Source organism: Bufo gargarizans, chromosome 7 (assembly GCF_014858855.1).
Source record: "Bufo gargarizans isolate SCDJY-AF-19 chromosome 7, ASM1485885v1, whole genome shotgun sequence".
Classification (NCBI taxonomy): domain Eukaryota; kingdom Metazoa; phylum Chordata; class Amphibia; order Anura; family Bufonidae; genus Bufo; species Bufo gargarizans.
Window position 1 is genome coordinate 162,698,602 of NC_058086.1, and position 21,150 is coordinate 162,719,751.

The window sequence follows — 21,150 nt, forward strand, 5'->3', positions numbered from 1 at the left end:
AGAAGTCTGCATTTATTGTATTCATCATTACTGGGTGATCATAAATTCAGTCTCCTGTTTGGGTTCTGTTTGTTCAACATTTAAGCAACATGTTATTACTCGTAAACGGCACGTATGTATTGAGTAATGGTTCATGGCCTGTAACACTGTTTCTTATAAATGTTTCTCAGCCAAGTTTCTACTTGTGCACCCATGTAGCACTCGGGTTTTCCGGGATTTTAATATTGATGACCTATCCTCAGGACAGGCCATCAATATCAGATTAGTGGGGGTCCGACACCCTGCACCCCTGCCGATCAGCTGGTTGAAGCGAAGGCCGCACTTGTTTACCAGCTTGCCGTCGACAGTGTAGCAGTGAACAGGTGAAATTACAAGAAGCTGTCATATTAAGGCACGGCTCATTCCCATTCAAGTGTATAGGAACGAGCCACTGTCACGGCTGTCATGGTCTGGTGGTGGTGGACCGTGACACTTTTTGCCATGCATGCTTGTTGCTGGTGGCAATGTGTGTGTTAGCAAGATTTTACATGACCCCTTTAGGCTGGTGTTCCTTCCCATTTTGGTTTGTTTAGGTTAAAGGTGTGTGCAAGGTGGAGCTGTGTGTGGCCTCATGGCTCTTCTTATACTGGAGTTGTGAGGAAGAGTTGTATGTCTGCCATTGTATGAGTAGGAGCTTAACTCCTCTCTGGATGTGTCACCTGTTCGTGAGGGTCTCTTTGTGGAACATCAAGGTCTTTGGCAATGTCATCCCGATGTTTCCCCATGTCCCCTTACCCTTCCTCATCTGTTTATGATGTTTGGTGTGGGTTTATTTACAGGGTGTTTGTTGTATGTCATTTGGTGTTTGAAGTCCAGCATGGCTGTTTGACATTTCCCCTGTCTGTGCCTGCGGAAGTGGGCTCCATGGTTTCCCGGAGGGGTGAACCACAAGTCAGCAAGCTGTAGATGTTCCACCCAGTCGTTGTGGCAGGTAAGTGGTGGTTGTTCCAGTGCAAGTCGTTTGCGCTGGGCTCTTACCTGCCGTTATGTAATCATGGTTGCTCTCTACTCCTTCATTGTTGTTAGGCCTGTGGGAGACTCCGGTTCTTCTGTGTCTTGGAGGAATCGGTTGTCTTTCTCCTGACAATACCATCAGGGATCATCAGGGTGAATTGGGGTCCTAGGTTCCGGGTATGAGCCCTCCCACCATAAGTTTTGCCTCATACAGTCAGGAGGTCAGGGATTGTATTTAGGGATGCATAGGAGGTGACCTTCTCCCTTATCTCGGTTCCAGGCCTAGTGGCATGGTCTATATAGACATGGTGGGGTGGGGGGCTTCCCCACTCCCCACTGTGACAGCCATCCTATAGAAGTGAATGGGATGGCTTGTAGTCACATCTGCTTACCACTGCGCTGTCAACAGCGAGCAGGTAAACAAACAAGGGAAGGCAGTGCTTGCATGGAGCGCGGCCTTCCCTTCAACCAGCTTATAAGCGCTGGTGCGGAGTCTCGTGAGTGTTATGTTGGGGGTGGTGGTGGATGTGGTTGTTGCATTAGTTGCATGTTTTTTATTTTTTATTTTATTTGTTATAGTAGATGTGTCTTACATTTCCATTTCCCCCTGTTGACAGACTTCTGGGTGATTAGTTAGGTTGGCCACTGAAGCGGCTGTCGATTGTCTACTTTCTGCATCCCTTCTTCCCAGAATTCTAGAGGAGCATGTATGGCCTATGTCTCCTCACGCCGACTAAGGGCTTGTTCACACGACCGTGCTGAGTTTTGCGTTCCGCAAATTTCGGATCCGGGCCAGTGTGCCTTCCGCAATTTACGTAACGGATGGCCCTTTTATAGAAATGCCTATTCTTGTCCACAAAACGGGCAAGAATAGGACATTAATTTGTGCGGAGCAATGGCTGTGGACCGCACACGGAGTGCTATCGGCATCTTTTGAGGCCCCATTGAAGTGAATGGGTCCGCACCCAATCTGCAAAAAATGCGGCTCGGATGCGGAACCAAACCATGGTCGTGTGAATGATCCCTAAGGCACACTCTCTGTAAGGAGAGACAGTTCCCTCCAAATCCCGACTTAGGCCTCTCACCCAGTTAAGCCAGTATTCTCTGCTCTGCACTGATGAGGGGCAATCACCCCAAACCAGCTGTCTGCAGATGAGATGCTGGCTTTATTATCCAAGTCATGTTTCCAGGCCTGTTTAAGGCTGGGTTCACACCTGAGCGTTTTACAGCGCGTTCCTACGCGCTGTAAAACGCTCAACAAAGAGAAACCAATGATTCCCTATGGGAATGGTTCACACCTGGGCATTTTACAGCGCGTACGATCGCGCTGTAAAACGCCCGACGCTCAAAAAAGTACATGAGCGACTTTGGGGCGTTTTGACGCGCGTTTGTGGCCATAGGACACTGCAGTCAATCACACAAACGCGCGTCAAACGCGCGTTTACTATTACAAAAAACGCACATAAAAATGCGCGACAAAAACGCGCGTAAAACGCGCGTTTGCGCAACGCTCAGGTGTGAACCCAGCCTAAAGGGTCGAACATTGACTTCTAGGATAGCTGCCTTACATCTGGTGGCATTAGAGGCAGAGCTTTCTAAGAGCTCATTTGCATGACTAAAATGCTCTCCGCGAGGAGAGAGATTACTACTTTTTTCCAGACATGGATATAACTTAGAAGCACCTGAAAACTTTGTATCTTTTTTATGAACGTTACTGTACAGAAAAGGGCATCTGGAGGCCATTAATAATGGTAACAATATGATATTTTGCTGGAGAAAATCAAATTTAAGCAGAAGAATCCAAACCGACCGTCGGCGAGAATAAAGTGTCATTTTATCTGTCCTTCCAATTTGTGCTTTTATGTCTGTCTTTGCGCTCCTGTCCCCATATGCCTCTCACTAATGACTGCAGAACATGGGACCTTATGCTTGAATTTACATAGGAAATATTTGTAGTTTTGTTTAAACATCTGCTTGTTAGAGCCAGAAAAGAGAACTCCGTATAGAAGTCTACAACGTGCCGAGGCCTCAGTACAGCATTAACTAGCGGTATCCTGGTGCTTACCTGATCTGCATGCTGATGGCTGCCTGGCCGCTCCGCATAGTGGCCTTTTAATTAAAGGTGACAGCAGTTTACTCGGTGCTGGAGGGACGGGCTTTGTGGAGTGGGGAATGCCGGGCTTTAATCCTTTCACCCCTCTTGTGTATCGCCCTGTCACAATATTTTTCAGCTGGAAACAAATGCTGCAAAGTTTCAATTTAGTATATAAATGGCAAATTGGGAATTAACTATTAAAGGGACAGGGACCTCAGTTTGTTCACAGTTCAATACTTTTCGAAGGCAGGAGTTTTTATGCTGCGCAGTAGACACATAAAATGGTGTGTTTTTCCCTCTATTTTTGAGCTGTAGGCTTTTATTTTTTAAATACTCATACTAGACATGATTTTAGAACAGTTTTTAAAGCTAATGAGTTAAAGGGAAGCAGAAAATTACCTATTGGTAAATTTCTTTTTTATGTTGAACATAGTTTTTAAGTATCTTTTAAAAAAAAAAATTGGTGTCATAATCTATATTTAAACCCCCCCCCCCCCCTTCCCCTTTCCCTAAAAAAAATGGGGCAGTTTTCACACTGGCTACTCGGACTAATAGTATGTCAAGTTTTCCTTTTCTGTATAGGTAAAATTTCAGTCGTGGTCCCATCATTACAGGCAGCATTACAATGACCGATATCACCTGTGTTTGGATAACACAGCATCCACCATTCACAATAGGTGATATCACAGCTTATCTACTCCCTCCTGACCTCTGCACGTGTCACACAGCATTCCTAGGAAACGCTCCCGTAAAAGTCAGTGGGGCCCCCTCCAACCATGGGGCTGACCTAGTGGCCAGTGCGATAAATGCAGGATTTAACGGTTTAAAAAAAATAAATATAGTGACATGGAAAATTTAAGAACAAATCGCCGTCAATTAAAAAAAAGAAAATATTACAAGAAATCTTGATTAAAATAGGTCATTTTCCCATGACACATTCCCTTTAATTCTAGCTTAGATGGGTTGTCCAGGACTTAAAGGGCATCTGTTAGCAGATTTAGAACTGGCTGACCTGTTACATGTGCGCTTGGCAGCTGAAAACATCTGTGTTGGTCCCATGTACATATGTGTTCATGATGTTTTAATATATGCAAATAGGCCTCTAGGAGCAACGGGGGCGTTGCCATTACACTTTGAGGCTCTGCTCTCTCTGCAACTGTCTCACCCTCTGCTCTTTGACAGGACCAGGCAGTGAAAATATAATGTCTGGTCCTGTCAAAAAGCAGAGAGAGCAGAGCCTCTAGGTGTAACGGTAACGCCCCCATTGCTCTTAGAGAATCATCTGCATATATTAAAACTTAATCTTTCTCAGCAATGCGGGCACATATGGACATGGGACCAACACAGATGTCTTCAGCTGCCAAGTGCACATGTAACAGGGCAGCCAGTGTCATAGGGATAAAACTGCTGACAGATGCCCTTTAAAGATTGACCTCTCCTGAAGACTTCATTAGACCTCAGTCTGTACTGCAGTACTCCTGATATTACATTATATTCTCCACATATAAGAAATCAGAAATTAAAGGCGTATTCCCACCTTAACATAGCAGTACGTCTTGGCTATCAGATGACCGCTGCCTCTCTCAACACCCCCCACAAACAGATGCATGCCTAGCTCCAGCGAGCATGCATGTGTTCTGAATGGGGAGAGGGGAGTTGGTGGTCTGACATTAATAATCTGTGTGTGGCCAGAGTGGCCGCAGGATGTCTGCAGGATCTGCCATCAGTGTTTGCTACCTATGGCACCCTCACCTTCTGGTAGAGGGGCGTCGTTCCCAGCCACCACCTTCTCTATGCAATAGTGAGAGCTGGGACTTACAGGAAGCCTTCTCTGTGTAGGAAGGGGTCTCGGAGGCCAGAATCTGCCTGTGTTAGACATGAAGGTTGGGAATGCTCTGCAGTCCATAGACCATAAAACAGCATGAAAATGTCATGTTTGCACAATTCCTGTCTCCAGTGAAAACTTTGACATCAGTGTATTCTTGTATCGTACTACCTAATTAGTTATACAAAATGGCAAGAAGACGCTCGTGTTTACGGGCTCGTGTAAGCAGTCGCTCGGCGTCTCCTCGTGTTTTCCTTCCCTCTGGCTGTGGAGGAGAAATGAAGGAAAACAATCTTTATTACATTATGTGTAGGCTGCTGGAGGAAGGAGGTGGACGGGAGCTCATTCCACTCTGAGCTCGCATTAACTTATCTATGAGGGAAGAATTTATTTAGGACATTTACGCCCCCCCTCCTTAGACTTGGGCTACTTTCACACTAGGACAGTCAGTCAGAAAAATGCATTGCAATACCGCATCTGTTTTTCCGGTGTCATCAGGCAAAACTGATCCGTTTTTTTCTCTCTCTCTTATTTTTAAAGGTCTGCGCATGCGCAGACCGGAAGGACGGATCCGGCATTAATACATTCCTATAGAAAAAAATGCCGGATCCGGCATTCAGGCAAGTCTTCAGTTATTTCGCCGGAGATACAACCGTAGCACGGTTTTCTCTTTTGCCTGAGCAGTCAAAATGACTGAACTGAAGACATCCTGAACGGATTACTCTCCATTCAGAATGCATGGGGATATGCCTGATCAGGCATATCCCCATGGAGAGGAGAGGATCCGGATCAGTCTGAAAAATGCCTGATCAGTCAGAAAACATGACATCCGTTAGCATACAGTTTGCCTGATCAGGCAACGGAACTGCCTGACGGAATCAAACAACGCAAGTGTGAAAGTACCCTTATCCCCGTAAAACCCCAGCTCAGGTCACCGGTGTTCTTAATGGGCCCAGTCTCTACAGCGCTCACCTGTCACCTCTCCGGGTAAGTCTGTTTTAATAATTACTTATATTTACAAAGTATTACTCATTCTATTCTTATGACTTTATGATGTGCCATTCCTTTATTATTCCTGCTAGAAATTATGAATGAATTACTAACTGTTTGCAATGAAGGTCCAGATGGGTGTTGGGTGTTTACCAGTTGGGAGAAGGGGGGGGGGGGGGTCTTTACAATCTGAATTTTTAGACTGTTCAGACCCCCTTTCCCCATGGGGACTGCAGATAGTTACTAAAACAGACCTGTCAGGAGAGGTGACAGCTCCTCTTTAATTTACTACCTTTCTTTTGCTTTTTAGAAGTTTATTTTATTCCCCTTATATCCCAGCTTTTTTAAAGGAATGGGGGGGGGGGGGGGGCAATAAAAGCTCCCATACAAATTAGTGCATTGTTGGCTGATCCCACCATTTGTGGTGGGACTGGATGACCGTGTAATGTGTATGGAGATCTCCCAACTCTCCTCACACCAGATGAGGTCGGGGGGGAGAATGATCAGGGCAAATTAAATTTATTCGCCCCATCCTCTTGTTCTCCTGGGAGATGAGCTGCTGCCAGAGGGAGGTCCTACAGCTGCATTCTCCTGTGTGCCCACTGAAACCAGTTGTGTATGTTCCTGGGGTTGTCAGGAGAGATACAGGATGTGTCCACTGAGCGATCCAGCAGCCAACAGCTATTGAAGGTGTATGGGCACCCTATGTGTACAGTGAGCGACCCCCTTCTGTGTTCCATCATACTGTCATCAGTACATCAGTCAGCAGGTTTATCCCTATGACACTGGCTGACCTCTTACATGTGCACTTGGCAGCTGAAGGCATCGGTGTTAGTCCCATGTCCATATGTGCCCGCATTGCTGAGAAAAATTATGCTTTATTATATGCAAATAAGCCTCTAGGAGCAATGGGGGCGTTGTTGTTGCACCTAGAGGTTCTGCTCTCTCTGCACTTTGACAGAGCCAGGCAGTGAAAATGTCATTGTCTGGTTCTGCCAATCAAAGTGGAGAGGGTGTGGCCTGTCTAGAGAAAGCAGAGTCTGTAGGTGTAATGGCACCGCCCCCATTGCTCCTAGAGGCTCATTTGCATATATTAAAACTTGATTTTTCTCAGTAATGCGGGCACATATGAACATGGGGCCAACACAGATGTCTTCAGCTGCCAAGTGCACATGTAACAGGTCAGCCAGTGTCATAGGTACAAATCTGCTGACAGATGCCCTTTAATAAAGATTGATGACCTCTCCTGAAGACTTCATTAGACCTCAGTCTGTAGTGCAGTACTCCTGATATCACATTATATTCACCACATATAAGAAATCAGAAATTAAAGGCGTATTCCCATCTTAACATAGCAGTACGTCTTGGGGTACTTTCACACTAGCGTTTTTCTTTTCCGGCGCTGAGTTCCGTCACAGGGGCTCTATACCGGAAAAGAACTGATCAGGCGCATCCCCATGCATTCTGAATGGAGAGCAATCTGTTCAGGGTGCATCAGGAGGTCTTCAGTTCGGTCATTTTGACTGATCAGGACAGCGATAACACCGCAGCATGCTACGGTTTTATCTCCGGCGAAAAAAACTGAAGACTTGCCTGAATGCCGGATCCGGCATTTTTCTCCTCAGGAATGTATTAGTGCCGGATCCAGCATTCAAAATACCGGCATGCCGGATCCGTCCTTCCGGTCTGCTCAAAAAAGATATGACAAGCCCCATGACAAGCGGAGAGAGACGGATCTGTTCTTGCAATGCATTTGTGAGACTGATCCGCATCCAGATGCGTCTCACAAATGCTTTCAGTCACATCCAGATCGGCGGATCCGGTTGGCAGTTCCGACGACGGAACTGCTTGCCGGATCACACTGCCGCAAGTGTGAAAGTAACCTTAGTCAGGTGACCGCTGCCTCTCTCAACATCCCCCACGAACAGATTCATGCTTGGCTCCAGCGAGCATGCATGTGTTGTGATCTCACTTAAAGGGAACCTGTCACCGGGATTTGGGGTATAGAGCTGAGGACATGGGTTGCCAGATGGCCGCTAGCACATCCGCAATACCCAGTCCCCATAGCTCTGTGTGCTTTTATTGGGTAAAAAAAAACGATTTGATACATATGTGACCAGAGAAGAGTCATATTTTCAAGCTCTGATTCATCTCAGGTTAATTTGCATATGTATCAAATCGGTTTTTATACACAATAAAAGCACCCAGAGCTATGGGGACTGGGTATAGCGGATGTGTTAGCGGCGATCTAACAACCCATGTCCTCAGCTCTATACCCAAAATCCCTGTGACAGGTTCTCTTTAAATTAGTTTTTGGCTGACATTAATCATCTGTGTGGCCAGTGTAGCGGCAGGACCTGCCATAAGTGTTTGCTGACAGATGCCCTTTAAAGGAGAACAACCAGAATTGTTTTAATTAAAATGTATAATATTTTACAAACATAAAAGGGAGGCTCCCACTTTGGACATTTATGGCATATTCATACTTTGAGGCAGGACCTACATCTGGGCCCTGCATCTATACGGTGCACAGGGCGTTCTCTTGACGCGTCTCTAGTGAGAGTGGGAATGAATGGAGAGGTGGTGTGTGTGTATGTATGTATGTATGTATGTGTATCTGTGTGTGTGTGTGTGTGTGTGTGTGTGTCGTTCTCATTCAACATCCCAGCAAGTTATTGTGCATGGAAATGTAGAACGGAGGTGAAGGTCCTTGTGTGGACATCTGACTGGTGATTTATTTCTCCCCAAAAGTTTAGCAAAAACTGGGGACAGCCAGACTGAGTTATGGAGGACACAGGAAAGCTTTGTACGGGAATGTGTTATAAGAAAGTAAATTTGTGGTTTGTTACATTGATTGAGACAAGAATGTAAATTGTCTTGACAAGTCGCTGCTCGGTACCTGGAAGAGGTTAGTAGAAACTTCCCAGAAAGGATGGTTGAAGCTGATGTTATTGTGTAATGCAGGTTATTTCCTGTACTAGGCCTGTATTATGCCCTATACGTGATTGTAAAAAGCTTGTTCCAGTGTATCCATCAGATTACGTAGGGTTTCCTTGTGGCTTGTGACACCTAGGTTGGCACCTAGGTTGCATAGGAGCTGAAACCACTGAACTGTATAGGCTTTTAGCCGAGAAGATGTTGAAACCAAAGGGAGATCAGAAGTCTCTTTGTGATTGTCCTCTAGTCAACTGTGCTGAACAGGGGTGGACGGGGAACCTAAAGAGGCCCTGGACAAGAAATACCTAAAAGTAGCCCCATTTTGTAGGAGGGTCTAAACGGACAGGAGGTGGGTCAGCAATACCATTGCCCAAAATACCACATACCACAGTGCCGCACAATACATTGCCTCAAGAGCTGTCCCTCGGAGTCAGTAGAGGCCATTTCTCTCTTCCAGTGGTCTCTGAGTAAGATCTGGAGCAGGGTCCTTAGGAGGTGAGACGCGGGACTCAATGAGGAGTGCAATGATCAGTTAGTTATCCCCTATCCTGTCAATATGGGATAACTTGGCACAACCCCTTTAGGGTCCATTCACATGTCCGTTGTTTCTTTCCTGATCTGTCCCGTTTTTTGCGGAACAGATCTGGACCAGATCTGGACCCATTCATTTTCAATGGGTCCTGAAAAAAATCGGACAGCACAATGTCAGATTTTTTTTCAGGACCCATTGAAAATGAATGGGTCCAGATCTGTTCTGCAAAAAACGGAACAGATCAGGATAGAAACAACGGACGTGTGAATGGACCCTTAATGTGTTCATATGTTTACTGGAGGAATAAGAAGAACACCACACGCAGAGTGATAAGAAAATGTGACTAAATGGAAAATGCAGACAAGCTGTCTTGAAGGTGGAATTTTATTGTGTGTGACCATGTCTGAGAGGAGATTAAAAAATATAATAAATGCAATCAAAATGAATGTTCCTCTGCTTTAATGTTTAATAAAGGTGCACTTCGCTGCCAGCCTCATGCCCATCACGTAGTAATGGTGTTGGTACTACCGTGACTGATGTGTCTCTTGGGTCCAACAGCAACAAAAAGAGGGAAGTAACCTGCGAGGAGGTTGTCGGAAGGATTATTTCATGAATATCTGTGGCAGGCCTTCTTTTGAAAGCTTTCAGCACATGGAAAACTTCAATAAAGTCAGTGGGGATTTTCCAGTGACAGGTTTGACAGGAGTTAAGTCCTTTATGATGAGTTAAAGGGACACTGCCATCAAAATGTTTTTTTTATCACATATTAACAGTTTATATGTGAATATTCCATTAAATTTTTACAAAAAAAAAAACGTTGGATGTTTTTCGGGTTATAATCTTTTTGAAGTCCCTGCCCATATAGTACTTTCCGGTCCTCGCTCTTTAACTTCCTCCACAGCTAATAGCCGGGCTTGACGTTCGCAACCAGTCCATCCACCGCGACCAAAGCGGAAAGGGGATGAGCGACTCATTAAAGGGGTTATCTGGTAATAAATATTGATGACCTATTCCCAGGAAAAGCCATCAATATCAGATCGGTGGGGTCCGACAGCCGGGACCCCCGCCAATCAGCTGTTAGTAGAGATCGGGCGCTCCTTGAGCAACACTGCCTCTTCCTAGGCCATGTGACGTCACCTCACATCGGTCACATGGGCTGTTTGCAATTCAGCTCCATTGAAGTGAATGGGACTGGGCTGCAAAAACTAGCACAGTCGCTGGAGCAGGCTGCACTCACCAGTACTCTCCATAACAGCTGATCAGCAGGGGTGCTGGGACTCTGACCCCCACCAATCTAGGTCATCATTATAGATTACTGGATAACCCCTTTATAGGCCACATATCAATTGTGTCCAGCCAACTTTTTTAGGCCAGGAGCCGGACACAACGTATATGTACACTGATGGTGCAAGCAGCGTTTTTCTGTCCAGCGCTATTTGGCATCCAGCATCGCAACTGATGCACCAGATGTAAGTTCAAGATCCCATCGAAAACTATGGTATCTGTTCTGGCTCAGTTCCCCTCAGGCGTTTTCTGGTTCGCGCTGGATGGCCGGACAAATATGTAGGGGGCCTTAGAGCATCACATATTACACTCATAAATGCAATGCTTTTCTGTGGCCATCTTTATCTAGGAATATCAAGAGAACAATGGTTATATTGTACTATTACTCCAATTCTACTCCTCTACTATTATACTAGTTACAGCAGCAGTAAAAAATGGTTTACCTAACTATACAGGAGTTTTATCTCTCTGTGCTGACTGCTACAGAAGTACTGTATTTTGTGTAATTTAGTTTTCAATGGTAGAGTACTGCTTAAATGAAAATAAAAAAAGCTGATATTTAAATTGAAATGCCCCTTTCTGTCGGGAGTTTCCCTTTGAAATATAAAGCTTCTAAACAGTTGCAAAGGGCAGTAAAACAGTGGGATCATTCAAGAGCATGTAGTAATAGTAAATTATTGCGGACCATAAGACCCTGAGTTGTCATTCTACTTTCTACAGATGAGAGGATGGGCTCCTGGGATAAGTAACGGTATCTCAATTAGGGTACTTTCACACTTGCGTTGTTTGATTCCGGCAGGCAGTTCCGTTGCATGAACTGACTGCCTGATTAGGCAAACGCATGCCATTTTTTTCTGACTGATCAGGATCCTGATCAGTCAGAAAAATGCATTGCAAAACGGATCCGGTATTTATTTTTTTCTCATTTTTAAAGGTCTGCACATGCGCAGACCGGAGGGACGGATCCGGCATTCCAGTATTTTGAATGCCTATGGAAAAAAATGCATTCAGACAACTCTTCAGTTTTTTTTCGCCAGAGATAAAACTGTAGCATGCTACGGTTTTCTCTTTTGGCTGATCAGTCAAAAAGACTGAACTGAAGACATCCTGATGCATCCTGAACAGATTACTCTCCATTCAGAATGCATGGGGATAAAACTGATCAGTTATTTTCCGGTATAGAGCCCCTGTGACGGAACTGTATGCCGGAAAAGAAAAACGCTAGTGTGAAAGTAGCCTTAGACTTCAATGAAAATGTTTTGCCATGCAGATTGAACGATTACTAATTGCACTGACTTAATGATCATCTCCATTGATAAATTAAGGGTCTGCACTGGACAGATGTTGGGAAAATGGTGATAAGGGAGAAGAAGAGGTCCTCTGCTGTCCTGCTTTTCTGCATGAGCCTCTGTGTACATCTGTGACCTGTCCTAATGCAAGTTTTGCCTCATTGAGCGGCACAGCTGTTAGGGACTGGCAGTATAAACCACATGCTGTTGGCAGATAGGCTGATTATAGGAATCCTTAAAGGGATTGGTCATTGAAGGTGGATGTCCAGACAATGGCCATCCCCACCATCGCTACTAAAGCCAGTCCATGGAATTCATATGAATGATCCCACCAGAATAAACTGACTCTCTTGTCATCGACCAAATTTGCCAGTCATGCCATACACATCTAGGGGGTCATTTATTAAGACCGGCCCCCCCTTGCTGGCGTAGATTTAGACCATTTTCTACTGCCAGCCTGTCCCCTTCTCCGCCCATGTCGTGTCCCCTTTTTCTTTGCTTTTTTTTTTCTTTTTTAGACCTTGCATGAGTGGGGAAAAGTTGCAGATATAGTTGCAGAAGTGGCGTATATCTGTTAGTAAATGACCCCCTTAGTTTTGCCAACCATGGATAATCATTTTCCTGCTGGACGATCGTGCTTTCAGGAGTCAGAAGTCTGCTGTCTATTGTCACTACTTTTTGCACATTTGCACGACCCCTTTCAATCCTTAAACTTTCAAATCTTTCATTTCGAGTTAATTCTCGATGCTTCCAGTGTCTTGGCCAATTTTGACTGTCCGAAACTGGCCTTTACAGCGGCAGGATAGGTACAAGACGTACAACTGAATGTTTCATATTTAAAGGGGTTGTCTGGCGATATTTTTTTTTTTAAGGGCTCAGAATTGCATTTTAAAAAAAACCTCTCCTCCCCAAACCTACCTACATGGCTCCTGTTCCGTCGCTTACCAGGTCTCTGCTTCATGGTCCCTCTCAACACACAGGAAGTGCATGCTCGGCCAATTGGCAGTGATCCGCCTTACACTGTGATTGGCTGAGTGGGGGTTTCCTGTGTGACGAGAAAAAACAGGAAGCAGAGACCAGCGGGAACTCAGTAAGTGTTTGAATCGGAGCAGCCGGGGGTGAGGTACTATTGTATTTTGTTATGCTCATCTAACACTTAAAGGGTAACACTTAACCAGATAAAGATACACAGAATAGGTCATTGTTATAACATTGGCGGTGGTCCGAGTCCCGGCACCACCGCTGATCAGCTGTTTTAGGGAGCTGCCATGCTCGCCAGAGATCTGGTGAGCACAGCTGGCCCCTGGCAGCTTTACAGGGACATCGCCGTACAGTGGCGGTGCTTGGTATTGCAGCTCACCCTATTCACTATAATGGGGCTGAGCTGCAACTAGGCCACGTGACCGATGTATGGTGACACCACATGTCCTATGAAGAGGCCACAGCGTTCACAGAGTGTAGGCCTCTTCTATCTGCTGAACAGCGGATGTTCTGGAACCCCACTGACTTGATATTGATGACCTATCCAGAATATAGGTCATCAATATAAATTACCGGATAACCCCTTTAGGGGCCGGACAATCCCCTTTTATAATGTGGGCACAATGCTAAGGTTTTCTTAGATTTCTTAGCATCTTGGAAAACCCCTTCAATAAGGGTGTAAAAACAAAAGGTTTTTCTCTATGTGACAAAAAAAAGTGATTACCAGTCTTCACGCTAACATCTGATTTATTATATGGAAATGGTTTATGAACCCCTCTCCATCCTGACATCCGACAATCCGTACTTAGCTGTATAGACCTGTATTGTTTCTCGCTCCCTCGCCTGCTCGTAGGCTACAATTAGACCCGAAATCTCCAGGGTGCAGGCATGGCGTTTTTCCTGTACATGTCTCGGCTATCCCTGATAAAGACTACTTTCACTTCCCGAGTGGGCCGCGATCGCTAGACATTGTATGCTCTCTCTACGAAGGGAAATGTGTTCAGGAAAGTGTAGAAGCCAAGAACTGTAATCTTCAAATATCCAGTGCCAAGGTGACATTCCTCACTGTGTCCCCTCCTGTAATATTGTAAGGCAGTGCCCTGTGTGTCTAGTGAAAACTGCAGCCCAAGTGTTATGTTTTATATGTATTATTAGATGTAGGTCTTTATCTAGTGATAAACCAGCATATTAAAGGGGTTTTCCAGTTTGCATCAACATTCTTTAAAATAAACATCTTTGATTTACTTTTGTAATGTATTTATTTTCCCTTTTTTGCTCCAATTTTTACATTCTTGGCTGTAGCCACATGACCCTGTCCATGCAGCTCTTGTTTCCTGTGATGTCGTGTCCATGGGCGGGGCAGTGATAGGGGAGTGTCTAGTAGCTGGGTGGGAGGGGCTATAAACTAGCTGGGCATGGTTAGGGGCAGTGATAGGGCAGTGTCTAGTAGCTGGGTGGGAGGGGCTATAAACTAGCTGGGCATTGTTAGGGGCAGTGATAAAGGAGTGTCTAGTAACTAGCTGGGTAGGAGGAGCTATAAACTAGCTGGGTGTTGTTGGGGGCGGTGCTGGAGCTGTGGCACAGGAAGGAGAAGTGCATCATGGGTTTGGTTGGATACAGGAACAGGAAGTGCTACATACAGGATGGAAAGAAATCAGAGGGATCTGTTAACATGATGGTAACGGGTCAGGAGGGTCCAAATTGGGGTGAAAAAGCATGGGGAAGATGTACAGTGTACATGAGCATATCTGTTATACATCATAGTAAAACTGGAAAACCCATTTTAGGGTTTATAATGGTCAAGTGGATCAACTGCAGTCCTTCAGTGAACTTCACGGAGCTCTGAAGCGTATCCTGAAGCCCTTACAGAGAGGTGTTGTGATACATATTTGGTACAGAAATGTTAATTATGCATTTCCTCCAAAATATGCCTTGAAATAATAACCTTGTATTGTCACATTTGAGACCTGGTCCTGAGGTGTGACCTGAAATACAGACACGGTGGTTAAATCCACTGTAAAATCCACATATTTTTTATTTTTTTTGCCCTGCACACTGGTTATAGGTTTTTACTTTTCTATTCTATGCGCTTTATGTTGAGGAAGGATATGTAGTGTCCACTCCTGTCATATGATTAAAAACTCAAGAATATGGAGGATGCTGCCATAATCTACTGGTCATCCCAAGAAATGAGGATACGGGGGCGTTACTTACGGAGACAGTTTGGCGATGATGTTCCGGAGTTCGCAGCCTTCACGCGTTTTCACCTCTCGCTCTGGAAAACAGTTTTCTTCCTTCTATCTGCAAATGCCAGAAGGACGCTCGTTCAAAGAGCAGTCGCTCTGTTGCTAGGAAACCACATTGTTATGTATTCCACCTAATGCATAATAATGAGAGAGCCTTCGAATTTTCATAGACTGAAAAACGGCACAAACTTGATAAACTGATATGTTGGAGGTTTGCAGGTTATGAATAGGATGGTTCTGAATGCTTTTTTGCAGCGTTTCTATTCAATATGACAGGCACGCGTATCGTGGACAGCCCTACCATGGAGGCACGCGTTTACACAAGGTTTAGTGTCTGCCCCCAAAATAAGTAGGGTTGGCGCACCGGGTAACTGGGCCAGTGCCTAATGGATTGAATGGATTTTGTGGCTATGGTTTGCTGTGTATTGGGTATTTTTGGTTGAGTGGTTTATTACAAAAGTTTGTAACCTAACGAGTGGGGGGTAAATAATTTAAATGATTGTCCCTCAGCCCGACCTGGAGCACGCCCCTGGTGGACTACATTCAGACTTGATATTTGTGTTTGTGAAGGTGCAGTCTATTGTTGACATCTTAAAGGGGTTGTCCGGTTTCAGATATTGATGACCTATCCTCCGGATAGGCAGGGGTCCCTGCTGAGCAGCTGTTTGAAAAGACTGCAGAGCACATATGAGCGCTGCTTTCTCTTCACTGTTTTTACCTGCTCACCGTCGACATTGCAGCAGCGACGAGCAGTGTAATTGCAGCTCCTCTGTCCTATTCACTTCAGTGGGACGGAGTGTAACTCCAACTGCTCCTGCAATGCAGACCGCGAGCAAGTAAACAGCGAAGAGAATGCAGAGCTCATACAAGAGCAGCGGTCTGTTCAAACAGCTGATCAGCAGATAGGTCATCCATATTGGAGACTGGATAACCCCTCTTAAATTAAGTCTGTCAGCAGTTTTGACCATGCTAAACTGCTGATAACACTAGGAAGGAGCTGGGGAGCGCAGTACAAACATACCATTTGTGGAGTTTTTATGATCGGGAGTAGTGCGAATATGAAGTTTTATTCTGCCAGATTCTGCTCCTACAAGTGCTCAGGTTGGAGCTTCACGGACATGTGTTCTCTGCTCTCTGCATTGAGCTGCTTCAGTCTCACCCTTCCTCTGAGTGACAGGTGTAGCATCCATCCAGGAGACCAGTATATATGTCTCTGAGGTGAGCGGCTATGAAGCGGCTCTGTGCAGAGAGCACTTACCAGTGAAGCTCCACCTCCTTAGCACTTTCAGAATCTTGCAGAATAAAACTGCATATTCCCACAACTCGTTAGGAGAAAAGCTCCACAAGACATGTTGTATTGCTCTCTCAGCCCCTGCCTAGTGCTGCCATCAGTTTACTATGGTCAGAACTGCTGAAATACTCTTTAGCAAGTCATACAATAAGGTAAAAGCCAAAACGATAGCTTTTTACTATGTTGGCTGGCAATTGATTTTTCTATGATCTATAGTGGGGGCATCCTATGCTGGTTTATCCTTATAGGAATCTAGGCTTCTGTCGGCCTCTCTGGAATATGGGATAACAAAAAAAAACTCAATCTTGACGTCAGCCACAAAGTGATGAATTCTCAAAAAAAGTGTTGACTGTGATATTTATCTCCACTTTCCCTTTGTCATGTCTGTCTCTATTTAGTTTTCCTGTAAATATTTTACCTCTCTCCAATTTTTATAAGCGTTTGTGAAGTGAAGCTTTAGATTTATAATGACGGATACAGGTGGGGTAATGGATTTCTCCAGCTCCATCATCCTCACCACAATTTTTAACTTTTTATTTTAGGAATTTGGTGAAAAAGTTTTGTCCGAAACGTTCTTCGAAAGAGGAAGAGCCCAGGTATTTGCATTTAAAATTTAGCGTTAATAGAATCGGGTGACTTTTATCTGTTGTATTGTTTCTTGTTTTGCTTGAAGGGGTATTCCCATCTGGGATAATGCTGCCATATCTGCGGGATATGCCATCAACATCACATAGGTGAGGGTCCTATCTCTGGGACCCCCTCCTATGTCCAGAGCAGGACCCCGAAGTGAACAGAGATCAGCCACCATCCTCTGCTCACAACTATGGGAATTCCGGAAATAGCTGAACACTCGCTCGGCTAAACGTCCATGTCGATGAATGGATTGTACGCTGGGCATGCATGGTGTGCTGAACTTCACTTCTAGGCCCCTTCTCTAGATTATAATTGGACTGCACTTATTTCAGCCTACTTTCACATATGCCTTTTGGTTTCAGGTTTTGAGATCCGGTGCAGTATCTCAAAACCCGACCAAAACGGTTCCATTTTGATTACACATCAGGATGCGGTTGTGTGAAATCAAAACAGAAAAAAAATAGCGCCATCTGCTGTTGTAACAGAACAGCTTTTCTGTGTCCACCTCAGTAATGGTACTAAGGGTGGGTTCACATCACTTTTTTCTCATCTGTTTAATGTATGCAAAAACATATACGTAAAACGGATGCCTCAGACTGGTGCCATACAGTGGCATCTGTTCACTATAGAGTTCCATTATAATTTTTTTTTTTTTTTACTATTGTAACAAAATGTATACTTTTTTTTACCGGACTCTGCGGGATACAAGAACACGGTGTGCTGTGTTCTTGTATCCTTTTTTTTTCTAACGTATATGACAAACTGAGGCATAAAATATCATGTGAACCCAGCCGTAGGGTCCATTTACACATCCGCAAGTGTTTTGCGGTCCGCAAATTGCGGATACGCAAAACTCGGACACCAGCCATGTGCATTCTGCATTTTGCGAACCGCACATGGCCAGCACTATAATAGAAATGCCTTTTCTTGTGTGTCTGCGGACAAGAATAGGACATGTTCTATTTATTTATTTTGCGAGGCCGCAGAACTTAAGTGCGGATGCGGACATCACACTATGTGCTGTCCGCATCTTTTGCGGCCCCATTGAAAATGAATGGGTCCGCACCCAACCCATTTTGTAGACGTGTGAATGGACCCTTATACTATTTATAGTATTATTAATTTTGCTATTTTCACATTTACTATTACTATTTTCATTATATTATAATTGATGTTGCTGTTAATTGCAAAACAAGAGGTCTAAAAGACAGAAGTTTTAAAGAACATTTTTTTTTTTTTTTCCTGTTTTCTCTGAAACAAAGTAATGCTAAAGCTGTACCTTAAGATCTATGCGTGAACAAGGCCAAGAACATGACCCAGTATTCTGCTTTAGGCCCAAATCCAGAATATTGAAATTACATTGTCTCCATGTTGGAGCTGTGTAGATGAATGCCATCACTATGCACAGCCCGATTTTAGATGTCCATCTTCCTTAGTCCGCACCATGATTATGCGGGCCTGTGGGGGGATTGTCTGTGTTTGGGCGGGGGGGAATTGTCTGTTATTGTGGGTTGTAATTGATAGGTGACATCATAAGGAAGTCATGGAGACACCTCCACATGAACAGAAAACTAAACTCTGATGGGCAGCATAACTATGGGAAATCTTAAGATCTTTTTTCTTCCCTCTATGGCAGATTTACATCATGCATGGCATTTTATAACATACTGAATGAGCTGAATGACTATGCCGGACAGCGGGAAGTAGTGGCGGAGGAAATTGGACACAAAGTTTATGCTGAAATAATGAAGTATTCCTATGAGCTGAAAGCTGAGCGAAAATCGGTATTTATTTTATTGCTTTTCATGCATTTTTTTTTTTTTTTTTTCTGCACCCATGGCAAAATGGGTGCCAGATGTGTGTAGACAGGCACTTTCTAGTACAAGTACTTTATGTAAAAAGCCATAATGCAACTGTATGGCTACACATCCGATGTATACGTCAGGATAGGGTTTTTTTTTTGGCACTGAATGCCTAATACTATTTTTTATTTTTACTGAATTTCATGTCATTTACCCATATTTGTTGGATTTAGCAAAGGAAAGAAGCACTTTGGGCCTTCATGTAGGTAACAGTATAATAATGACCGTAACCAGTAGAGCAGCAGTCAACTGAAGGGAACCCGTAAATGCTCTTGCTGCGCTAAGAAGAAATTGGGGAGCAGGATCTCCTCTTCTGTGTGTGCGCTGTGTATAGGAGACCTCATAGCAGCTAGTCTCCGCTCACTAGCTCAGGTATACTTTGTTATAGAAGCCATTAGGGTTCATACACACAGTCAATAGTGCTGTGCTCCACCGGAACAAGACAACGTTATTGCAGAATATGGGCAAAACGTGTGACCTTGATGCTTAAGAGTCGTCTTAGTTTGGATGCAGTTTCTTGGGTCACATGTGCCGAGTAGGATATTTCTATGTCCGAATCATTTTTGCACAGTCTCAAATCTGCATAAAATCTGTACAAGCAAGTCTCAAGTTTTTGCATCTGGATTTGAGTTCATTCACAAATGGATTTTTAGCTATTGTGTTGGGTTAGATTTAAAGAGGGCCTGTCCTGAAATGCAGTGCAATCTGCAGGCAGCATGTTCTAGCAGACTGACAGTTTTATGAGAAGTTTTATTTTATATACCGGTATTTAAATCTCTGCTCTTTCTGAGCTCAGTAGCCAAGTGTGTGGTCTCATCAGTGCCTGACAGCCATGTATGTGTAGACGCTTAAGACCCTTTTACAGGGACCTATTTAGAAGGCAATTATCGTGAACTAACACAATATTCCCAATAATTGCCTAATTGTCTGGGAGATGAGAGCTGCGTTGACCTCGCCATACAGTTTTGTTGTTTCTGGGCAGCGAATCCTTGTTTACAGAGGCCGATCTGCTGCCCAGAAATGATGATCTTGGGTGCTGGCCAAAAGACACGATCTCCCCGTGAACAAGTTTGCTCATTCATTGTGTGATCGCCGTCGCCTTTTATAAGCCAGTTATCGGGAAGAAGTGTTTCTGCAAGCCAAAATCCCTGATAATTGGCCAGATTGTCAGTCTGTGTGAAAGGACCATTGTTATACAGGGAATGCTACCAGACACTGTAAAACATTAAGTAAAACTTGTATGTTATACGTATTAATTCCTTCTGGGCTTTGGAGTCTAGGAAGGCGGTCCGATCAGTGATTGACAGCCTTCCCTCTATGACTGTGTATAGACAACTGCCAATCACTGATAGGACCGCCTCCTGGACTCCAAAGCCCAGAATGAGCAGGAACTTGCATGAATAAATTACAAGTTTTACTGAATCTCTTCTCATAAAAATATATACTAATCTGCTCAGCTGCTCCTGCTCTATAACATGCTGCCTGCATTTTCATGGTGACAGGACCTGTGACCCCTCCTGACACGTCTGTTTCCAATCAGTGCTTCCAGTCCCAGACTGTGCAGGGACACCCCCCAACTGGCAACTGCTACCAATTTATTTATAACTTCTAGCAGGAATAATAAATGGATGGCACAACATACATGTCTAGAGAGGTGACGGCTCCTCTCCAAGGTTTTTCTTTAAATAAAATAAATCATTATTTTTAAATCATGGGTATACAAGCTTTTTAATATATCATAACACGTTTTACTGTTTCCTTTGACAGTAATTGATAATATACTTCCTTTATTTTCCTGACAGCATCTGCAGGAGGGGCGGAGGGCGCAGCAGTACCTCGATATATGTTTGAAACAAATGGACAGTGTAAGTGATGCTTTTTTGATGTTATAGTACAGGGATCAGCAGCCTCCGGCACTCCAACTGTTCTGAAACTACAACTCCCAGAATTCTCCTTTCTCTTCTATAGGAGTTTGAAAAACATCCAAGCAAGTGTGCATGGTGGGAGTTGTAGTTTCACAGCAGCTGGAGTGCAGAAGGTTGCTGATCGCTGTTTTAGTAGATAACGCTGCCTATGTCAATCAGTTGCTTTATGACCACACTTGAGAATATTATTTTGCAGTGTATAATATTTTTATTGTATTCTGTTTATGCTTTTTTTTTAATTTTTTTTAACTCAAAATGTTACATCTG

The 21,150-nt window shown here is 44.2% G+C and overlaps 1 protein-coding gene across 2 annotated transcripts in view; it reads left to right on the forward strand.

Moving 5' to 3' along the window:
- Positions 1-21,150, forward strand: part of FNBP1L (formin binding protein 1 like) — a 141,970-nt gene that overhangs the window by 71,426 nt on the left and 49,394 nt on the right. For both annotated transcript variants that reach the window (XM_044302313.1, XM_044302314.1), the window contains exons 3-5: positions 17,006-17,059; positions 18,733-18,880; positions 20,761-20,823. In XM_044302313.1, the coding sequence (XP_044158248.1) occupies positions 17,006-17,059; positions 18,733-18,880; positions 20,761-20,823 (265 nt within the window). The remainder of the gene's footprint in view (positions 1-17,005; positions 17,060-18,732; positions 18,881-20,760; positions 20,824-21,150) is intronic.